General features: G+C 35.8%; 1 protein-coding gene across 1 annotated transcript in view; it reads right to left on the bottom strand.

The window, feature by feature from the left end:
- The window catches only part of USH2A (usherin), a 1033591-nt gene that overhangs the window by 858435 nt on the left and 164105 nt on the right, over nt 1-11051 (bottom strand). The window contains exons 12-13 of the mRNA XM_069066041.1: nt 5667-5862; nt 1421-2062 (exon numbers count right to left, since the gene is read on the bottom strand). Of these exons, the coding sequence (XP_068922142.1) occupies nt 1421-2062; nt 5667-5862 (838 nt within the window). The remainder of the gene's footprint in view (nt 1-1420; nt 2063-5666; nt 5863-11051) is intronic.

Raw genomic sequence — 11051 nt, 5'->3', positions numbered from 1 at the left:
CTCTCTCTCTCTCTCTCTCTCTCTCTCTCTCTCTCTCTCTCTCTCTCAGCTTTGAGAGAAGAATGTAGGCAAAATAGTATAATAGGTAAGGAGAATACAACTTCTTTTCCTCCACAATCAAGGCTATGAGTAAAACAAAATGATAAAATACTAATGCTCGTTCCTTGGACATACACAAAAAAATAAATTGGTTGAAAATTTCTAACCAATACTCCAAAAAAATGTGGAAAATAATCAATCTCTGGTAATAGAATTATAGATTTAGAGTTGTAGGGAAACTTAAATATCAAATGAAAGAATAAAGGTAAAGATTTTCACAAACCTTATAGCAATATACAAATATTGGCTATTTTTATCATCTGATCTAAACTCCCATATTTTGCAGGTGAAGAAACAGAGGCCTTAGACAGGTCAAAAGATTTGGTCCCAATTACAGGTTGGTAAGTGGCAAAAATGAGATTTGAACACAAGGTTTCTGATTCTAAATCCAGTTGACTTTCCATTATATCATACTGTCTTCTCATGGGCCATGATGCTTAGCAGCCACAACACCAGGATGATTAAAGATGTTGCTCAGTTCCCCACAAATAGTTTTTCACTTACCCGCTGTAGAGAATAGAGTTTTGTCCCTGGAAGAATAGAGTTTTCACCAGGAAGCTGACTGCTATCTTTTTGTTGTTGTTATTCTATTATCTTTAGCTTTCCCATCTTTACTGGTATAGCTAATTAAGAGCTTATTACCACTGTGAAATCTCCACATCATGGTAAATTAGTTAAGTAATAATGATTAATAGTAATGATAATAGCTATCATTTATATAGCAAATACTTTGTGCCAAGCACTGTGCTAAGTGTTTTACAGTAAACTCATTTGATCCTCACAACAACCCTGGGAGGTAGATGCTATTAGTATCCCCAGTTTAAGATGAGGAAACTAAGGCAAACAGAGGTTAAGTGACTTGCCCAGGTTCACACATCCAGTAAATGTCGGAGGCGATAACTTAGATCTTTCTGACTCCAGGCCCCAGACCTCTAATTTAATTACAAAAATCAAATGGATGTTGCATTTTTCTGCAAGATAAATTTCCCTTTTCACCTCTACTAACCAGATAGTTATTACTACATAGGGTCTTGTTTTACAGTAGACCATATAAACTCTGACTTAAAAATCAGTTAGTCTGATTGGCTGTGACCTATGCATTCCACCCAACCAGAGCAATAATAAGGACCCAGATAAATGAGCTACTCTGAGAGTAACCAAATCTTTCAGTCATATCCAATTCAGTCAATTTATAGAGTTGGCACAGAAGGCAGTTCTAGCAGTTTTCCTATCAAAGAAAAAGAGCAAACCTGCTACCAAGGGATAATGGAAAAAAGGACATGACTCAGTCTTTAGAAGGCAGCACAAGTGACTCTCTTACCTGGTTGACATTGATTGCACTGTCTTCCTTGATGATTAGGTAAACATGGACACTGGCCACTAATCTGGTCACAAATGGCTCCAGCTAATGTTCCCAAGGAATCACACTCACACATCTGGCAGCCTTGAAGATTGCTAATGGTGAGATTGTACCAGTGAGGCTCACAATGATTGCAGTGGAGGCCAGTGACACCAGTTTTGCAAGGACATTGTCCTGTTGATTTGTCACACAGCAGAGAGGCATTTATTGTCCCCGCCTTATCACAATTACATGGTAGACAGGAGAAGGAATAATTTTGCTGTAGTCGGTAGTAGCCATCCAAACATTCATTGCACTGTCTTCCACCTACGTTGGGTTTACAAGTGCATTGTCCAGTCTCGGTATCACAGAAGGTACCAGGGAGTGTCCCCACCGTGTCACAGTTGCATGCCTTACAGCCACCAATGTCCAGTCCATAAAAGTTTTCTACACAAGCATCACACTGGAGGCCTTGGGCTTCTTTTTTACATTTACATTGTCCGGAAAGAGGGTTGCAGAATTTGTTCACTGACCCATAAATGTTACAGTGACATGGTTCACATCCGTCTTTATTAAAACTTTGGAGTATTTTGAATCCAAAATTGCAACGGTCACATTTAAGCCCTTAAGAATTAAAATGCAATTAATAAGGAGGAAGTCATTTTAATACAATATCAATATAGCTAGAGTAAGAACAATGCTACTGGGGATATTTAATGCAGACACGCAATTTTGAGCACCTTTCACTAACATGACTACAGAGGGAAACGAACCCATCACAACCCTCAAAATACAATGCTTATATTACTTGTTAGTATTATTATAACACTTTATGTTTGCCAAGTGCTTTATGATAATTTTCATTAATTATTCAATATCTAATGCAAAGTTTGTTCTCCTGTATACACAGGAGTTATTTCTTGTTTGTTTCTTAATGCTGCTTTAACAGTTTGGACATTTAAAAATACAGTAGGAAATGAAGCAGATCTCCAAAGTCCATTTTACATTTAGGACTTTAAATATTTATATTTAAGATTTTGTTATTAAATGGATTATTTTCCCTGATAACATTAATATTCAATAAAATAGATTCACTAAAATGGTTGGACAGGTAACTTTTTTGCATAACTGCAAAAAAAGAAACTTGCTTCTAGACATCTCAGATTAAAATTATTATTATGAGTAAATCTCAATGAGAATAAAATTTTCACTTTAATATGAACTTTATATTGTATGATTTATTTTCATTTTCAGTCAGCAAAATGTTTTCCATGGAACAAGAGAATATCATGCCATTTGCTGAATTATGTGGCACAGAAGACATCTCAATAAAAACTAAGTAAATGTTGTTCTTTTCATAGGAAAAAATATAGACTTTAAAAAAGTTATTTGGACTTTGACCTAGGCCACTGAAATTTAGCTTTCAAAATTTATACTTAAACCCATAGGAGGATAGTTTTAGGAACTGGAAGACACCTTATAAAACCCATCTAGTCCAAATCCCTCACTTTATAGATTAGGAAATTGTAACCCAACAAGGGTAAGCCATTTGGTCAAGGTCATACAAGTGTCAAACAACATTCAGGATTTGAACCCTGGTCCTCTGACTCTAGGGAAAATAAAATAAAATATTTGAGAAAGACAAATGCAAAATACTTTAAGACAATCCTTAGAGAACTATGACTTTAAGTATCTACCATATAACCATCACCTGTGTTTGAATCAATTAAGACATTTATTTCAGGTTATAATGAAAAAAAGAGAGAAAGAAGTCTGGCCTGAAATAACAGCTAAAAATACATTCAGGAACTTATATGTAGAGAAGCATCTCTTAAACTGGAAGGAAATGCATTATATATATAGAGATAAAAATTCAAGAACTCCAATAGAAGGCAAGCTCCTTTAACAGTGATGAATGACTCACCTAAGGCATATCATTTAATTTCAATAAGGAAAATAAAAAAGGACCACTATTGCTGCAAATTTTAAAAATAACTGTATTGTTAACAAGAATTATGACTCATTTTGAACTATTAAAATTGGTCTACATGGATTCATATCATATCAGTTTTAAAAATATGCACAGTGCTTATTTGAATATGCCATACATATTCCTGACAGGTAATCTATTCCTAACGATACTGAGGAAGGCCTACAGGGCATCACATTCAGTGTTAACAAGTACAGGCGAGTTAGCACACTTGGCATTTAATTCACATTCTTCTCCCTTTTTATTCTAGATGAATGACCTACTTTAATAAAATTATTGGTGCTAATGTATTTTACTGGTGATAGAATCATTAGTAAGATTTAACAGTTGTGTTAACTCTAACAGTTTGCTTTCCATGGTGTATACAGTACACAGTTACCTTTTCTCATACTAACTTTTCAACTGGGTGAAAATGACAACAGACTGCTAATAAATTGTGAATACTGTAAGGAACAAATATATATATACACATATATTTTAAGCAAGTTTATTATTTTAATCAAAGTATTGCATTATACAGTATCCAATTAATTATACTGATTAGTCACACAAATAAAGATTCAGTTCTCAGAATGTGATATATAATTTGTTGATCCCCTCCCACCCCTTAATAGCAACCAGTTTAACTGTGAAAGCAGTAAAAACATCAACCAGTGTGGTTATATAACAGATCTAGATAAAAACTGAATTCCTAGCTAGCCATCCCTGATATGTGTTGTCCCAAGAAATTAATTAACATAGAAAAGATTTCCTGATGTGAAAAAGCATTTTCTTTGAAGAAGATTGTTCTTCACTTGGCTTTCATGCTTACCTTGAAAAATGTTAGAACAAAGTAGAATTCAAATTTAGTGTTTTGGGAATCCATTCACCAACACAAAGGATCTATAACTACATACATGCATACACAAAAGTATGTATAGACTCACTTTATGCAATAAATGTGTTCCTGAAAAGTTCTGTGTAACTCAGTTTGTTGTAAATTGAATTGTTATTTTTCAAAGCACTAAAGGGACTTGTTAGTTTAAGGAATCCTCTGTAATCCTTCTGCAAATAGACAGATCCATCTGTAATCCTGGCAACCTTCCTTTCATTTATCTGGTTGGTAAGGTCAAATGTTTGGGTAGCTAACTAATTTTAAATGGGGTGCACCTTTATATATGAAGTATGACTTATGCAAAATCAGTCTCAGATCTAGATCATGGGAAGCAAATGAGATTCAAAATGTTGTAACTATAAACATCTAAGGCTCTAAAACCCTTAAGGAATGTTTTTGTTATCATGGCGAGGGTCAGTTTTAGAGAACACACTGATGCCTTGTGGCTTGAATGATAACAAAACAGTAAAGGTCTTCTTTAAGACTCCTGTATGGACCAGTTATAACGCAGGACTTTCTTTATCAGAAAACTCTCCTTGCATAATATTCCCATATATCAACATTTCAAACTGCATTATGTACCTAGTACATTTTGGGCACTTGATAAATTTTGTCCTTATGTGGCTGTGGTTCCCCTCAAATACATTGGAAGTAATAAATTGCTATAATCAAATCTAATTTCTGAAAAATACCTTTGGGAGTAACAAACAAAAAAGCATGTCTTGTATTAAAAAAAATGATAAATAACACAGAAGGTAGCAGTTTATTATAATCAGCTTGGCACTGAATTACAAAATTAAAATTATGTGGCCCTTGATAACTAACCCTAGCAATGTACATGATCTGTGGAATTATGTTGACTTATTTTGCATTTCATAGGAACAGTTCAAAGAAATATAATAGAAAAAAATGGAAAGATTTATCACAAAGGACCCTGTAGCACAGAATATTTTGAAAAAATCCATTTATTTTGGTCTATTAAGGAAACTAACATGGAAACGAATTTGCTTAGAACTCATTAAGGGTAAACCATTTGGAGAAAGTGCTAATTTTCTAAAAGAAACATCTATGCAGTAAGCAAATTATATTTTTCTGTGACTTATTAGTATGGAACCATGTAAGCTAATGCATCTACAGTATAAAGAAACTTCTAAAGGGTTGATTAAACTAAGCTTCAAGCTGTAGTTTGATAGAATTATTAATTTAATCATTTTTAGACAGTTAATTTCATTCAAATTGTTTTTTCCCCCTCAGTCTGCCTTGAGCAAAGAAATTTACTTTACTCTTCTGTTAAGAAACCAAGGAGAGTATTTTATTCAAGATAGTAATAGAGATATGACTGTAAACTCTTGCATTGCACATACCAATAACATTTCCTTTGCATTTGCACTGGCCTGAATTTTGGTGACAGGTAATATCTCCATCCACGGTCCCAGAGGTATTGCAGTTACAGGGACTGCAGCCATCAGGAGCCAACTCGTGTAGATTGTAGAATCCATCCTGGCACTGATTACACTGTCTGCCAGACACATGTCTCTTACAATTACACTGGCCTCCGATCTAGAGAAGATACAAAATTTTGTAGAATGATAAACGTATCTATTTTTAGATAATACGCTCATTAGATACAAGACAGAGAGGGAGAGAGAGAAAACTTTAAATGTAAAACAGACAAAAAGGCAATGAGGTGGTTTTTTTTCCCCCCTCCTGACTGGAAACACAAGAGCAGGTTCAAGAAGAGGGAATAAATAGAATAATTTAGTGAAAATAAAGCCCAGAGTACAACTTCGGAGATCCATAACGAAAAGCAACATGGGATTAAGAATTAGGCTGTATATAAAGGAATATAGAGCAACCATATCCCAGAATTACATGAACTGGCAATGGGAAGGATGATACAGGTAACCCAGCCCCCATAGCTCCATCTTCTTCGGAGCCATTCCTTTGAGTAGAGGTCTAATTTTTCATTTGAATTTCTATTATTTACATCTTTCAATGGCTAAAATCTTTAGGTGATATTATCTCCATTATCCAAGAGCCCCTCCTACCAGAAAACATTTCTCCTAATATTCAAAATAAGCTTTTTTGATCATTTATTCTTGTTTTTGAGTCATTTCAGTCATGTCCAACTCTTTATGATCCCTTCTGGGGTGTTCTTAGCACAGATACTGGAGTGGTTTGCCATTTCCTTCTCCAGCTTATTTTACAGATGAGGAAACTGAGGTAGACAGGATTAAGTGACTTGCTGGCTTTGAACTCAGGTCCTCCTGATTCCAGATGCGGTGCTTAATATTTAAAATACTAATCTTTACTTATTTATCTTCCTAATGTGTCTTATCATAGATGTTCTATCAGATACCTCTTTTCTTTTCATCGTTTTCACTGGACTCATCTTCCTCTTTGGGCACCAATTTAAACACATTGAATTTATTTCACTTGTTTAGATTACATCCAGATGGGGCTCAGATCTTGGTTAAAATCAATTAATTCAATTTTAAAAATAGACAAATCAGTGATGTTTGAGAGAGAATTAAGTATTTATTAAGGACCTACTCTGTCAGCCATTGTGCTAAGGGCTTTGCAAATATTATCTCCTTTGATCCTCATAAGAACCCTGGGAGTTATTATCACCATTTTATAGTAGAGCAAATTGAGATAGAAGAGGTTAAGTGACTTGCCCAGAGTCATACAGTTAGTAAGTATATGGCTGGATTTAAACTGGGGTCCCCTTGATTCTAGGCCTAGCACTCTATCCACTGTGCCACCTAGCTATGCATGCAAAGGACATTGATCTTTGGGTCATAAAAACTGGATATAAATCTTAACTGTAACACTGACTAGTTGTAACCCAGGAAACCCACTTAAGTCCTATGAGCCTCATTTTCTTCATCTCCAAAATGAGGGAGATAATAATGAACAAACCAAACGCCTTAGGTATGAAGAAATCACTTTGCAAACCTTAAACAGTTTGCAATGTTAACTATTACCACTACGAGTTTTTATCATGTAAAACAATTGATAGAATAATATTTCCCTTTTTTAGTCTCTGGTGTCCTTCTCTACTGTCAAAGCCACTGCTCCTGTAAAGCCTTTCTCCCCAATAAAAATGAACTCTTTATCTTCCTATGCCTGTGAGTGCTTTTCCTAAACCTCTCAGTTTCATTTATCACACTCTCCTTGTATCCACGTTTTTTTGTGTCTATGGCTTTCCCTCATGCTTATTAGTTTATAACACCCTTTTAAAAAGAAAAGGTCTATGTTGCATCTAGCTTTGTATGCTCAGTATCTCATATATATGGGCCACTGATAAACATTTGAAATAAAATTTGATTTGACTTTAATGCAACCAATTCTGACATCATCCGTTGATTCATTCCTTTACTTATATAATTCTTATCTAATAGGAGAATTTCAATGGAGCCAGAAAGATACAGGATTCTCCTGGTCCCTGGAGTCTTCATTTTCTAGTTGTCCTCTGAGGCTGAAGGCCCTCCCTACTGTGTCCAATAATAAATTCTGCAGAAAGTGAGTTTAAAGCATGTACTGTATTAGAAACTGCCTTATTCCTTTCTTTGTCCCCCCTACATACACGCAGATGCACAAACACACACACACACACACACACACACACACTTCAGCCATGTAGCCTCCATTTGTCTGCACTTGTGGTCCATCCACACTCTGAGACCAGTTTTAACACTTTACCATGAACCTTTCCAAAGTCAATGTCAAAATCCAAGATGAAATGAAGCACTGATACAAAAAATGTCTTCATATGTCTTCACAATACTTCACATCCAGAAATTTTAAAAAATTTAATAATTTGTTTTTAAATGTATAGATAAGTTGGTATTATATCAACAAAAAATTTGGAGGATTGATTTTTTTGTTTGTTTTATTACATAGGTATATTAAAAATATAATACTAATATGACTTGAAAAAATGATATGTTGTGAACGAAAGGCGTTGAACATGTATGTCAAAAATAAATGAATGTGTTACTATGCAAGACAAAGAAATAAATGCATATTGGGAACTGAATGGCTTTTGATTATCTATTAACACATATTCTTGTTCACTGGAGTGGTATCATAAGGCAAACATCACATAATGCAATTATTAATAAGTCCTACAGTCCAGGTATTGGATACTGGTCAATCTAGTGTGATAAATTTTCTAGATATGGTCCTTTACAATCCTATAAAGGATATGATTTTATCTTCCCAACATGGTTAAGAGGAATAGAGGATGCAGAGAGACATCTTCAGCTACCATCATCAGATGCCCCATAAACAAATTAATTAATAAAATACAGTATGTTTACATACACACACACATATATACATATAAGATATCATAGCGGGTCCCACACAGGTAAAAAAGAAACTTATAAAAAGAAAATCTAGTTTCATGTTTTTCAACCAGTCCCTTTTCTATAGTTGCTTTTTTCAGGTTGTAAGAGAACCCTAAAATTCTAACTGTTACCTTGTTCTAAAAAGAACTTACATAGTTTCATATTGTTAAACATTTGTTCTATAGGTGTCACCACTGCAAAATTCTGGAAGCACAAAGCTAAATAACTATCCCCTTCATATGACCTTTTTTGGGCTCCCTATCCTGCTTAAAAATCTTCTGAGAGTTTCAGTGAGTGTTCAAACCATCTGTGAAAAATACAAATATGCAATGTCTAGGTAGTCATTTGCAATGCTATCTGAATGAGACAAAGAAAGATGGAAGTTTATTAGCCAAATTTCATCAAAAACTCTTGCATAATTGGTGAGTGGGATTGAAAAATGAGTATCATGATTTAGTAAATGCAGCCAATAATGAGCTTCTTCCATTTCAATGTATTTGTGAAATATCTTTTTTTCAGTTATGACAGCAATTAGAATCAAGTATTATTAAAAAATTGAACTCAGAACTAGACCTTCTGGTCACAGTAAAACAAATTGTTAAACTAAGGTTTTGTTTTGTTTTCATGAAGCATATTTGATCATGTTGATCTCATTTAAATACTTTTTAAATGTTTTGCAGCATTAATAAAACTAAATTTATTTTAAAATGCTCTTTATTTCATCTTTATCTCATTCTTTAAAATTTCTAGATTGTGTGTGTGTTATTGCATACATAATATGTTCATGTAGTAATATTTGTATATCATTTAAAATAAATGTATATATAGTGGGATGTGTGCTCAAAAAAATGTACTGATGGGTTATGTATGAAAAAGTAGGAAAAAGTATGAAAGCTTGTATTCAAGGAAAACAAAAGCACAATCTAATACTAGATTATTTGTTTATTCCTGATACACAATATACTAAATAATGCTAGGTGTAGGAACAGAGAACTGAGAGCCGAAAGAGACCTTAGAAATTATCTAGTATAAGCTATTCATTTCATAAGTAAGGGAATTAGGACTTTGTAAGATCAAATTATTTACACAAAGCACACAGAATAATAGGGCTAGGATGTGAACCTAGCTCCTTTAACTCCAAATCCAGAGCTCTTTCCATTGCACTGTACTGTTTTACTCTTCTCTTTATGTGACACAACTTTAATATCATTGACCGTACCATCCTGGAGTGGTCATAAGACCTGAGATAAGTCCTATCCTATTTCTTCATCTGCTCGCTTTCATTACTGTTCAGTATATGTTGGATCTCAGAAAGATCAAACTTACACACAAACCTGGAAAAGACTAGCGTACAGTCTGTTCTTTTGATCAGCATCTGCCTTCCCCTCCAACATTAACCTGACCATCTCTGCAGCCACTTACAAATTCTCATCCCACCCCACCTCCAACACTTACAGAAAACAGAGCTACAAGGAAGGTCCACCCCCTCCAAGGACACAAAATACACAGAGAATTACAAGAAAGCAGGACCAAGACACTTCACAATAGACCAACAGAGTAGAAGAATCAAACAGAAGATCAAAAGAATAGAAAGAACATCTCCAAGAATTGAAATTATAGGGCGGAGTCGAGATGGCAGAGTAGAAGCAGGACCTCTGAGCGGCCCTGGCTTCCACCTTCCCCAATCAATGTTAAAAGGGGACTCTGAACAAACTTTGGAGCTGCAGAACCCACAAAATGACACAGAGAAGCTAACCTCCTGCTGAGGACAGTCCGGCAGGCCAGCAGGAATCGGCCAGCTCAGAGCTCTGAGAACCAAGCCCAGGCCCTGTGAGCCAGAGGTTTTAGCCACAGGGCGGGTCTGACCAGCCGCTGGCCAGAGGGACTCCAGATCAGCAGCAGCTGAGGTGTTTCCAGAATTATCAACACAAAGATGTGAAGGACAAAGTGAGAGGTCAGTGCAGTCTGGACTTTGGGATCCAAGAAGTGGGAGTGCATCGGCGGCACAGCCATCCAGCACCACGTGGCAGCTTCAGCTCCTGGCCTGTAGAGTGTAGGGGGACCAAATGACCAGTCTGAGGGGTAATCACTCTTGCTTTAACCTGCTTGGATCTGGATTGCAGTCTAGGGTGGAGGTCCTGGAGTGTGTCCAGCTTGCCAGAGCTGTGGAGGCCTCAGAGAGGGCACCCATGTAATACCTCTGGAAGCTGAGAAAACCCCAGTGTTTGGGATGAAAGCTCCCCTGTCTGGTGGCAGAGTCCTACTGTGGCAAAAAGCCCAGGGGTCAAGTGACTGAGGGGCAACATGACAAGGCAAAGGAAACAAAGCAGACAGAAGATTCCAACAATACACTCCTATTTGGGGGGCAAAAAGGAGCAAAGCATGGAACAGGAG

The sequence above is a fragment of the Petaurus breviceps genome, unplaced genomic scaffold (assembly GCF_028583685.1).
Source record: "Petaurus breviceps papuanus isolate PSGF00001 unplaced genomic scaffold, PetGlider_PUasm1.0 90702, whole genome shotgun sequence".
Lineage (NCBI taxonomy): Eukaryota > Metazoa > Chordata > Mammalia > Diprotodontia > Petauridae > Petaurus > Petaurus breviceps.
The sequence above is the reverse complement of the archived record's forward strand: the minus strand, read 5'-3'. Positions and strand labels throughout refer to the sequence as shown.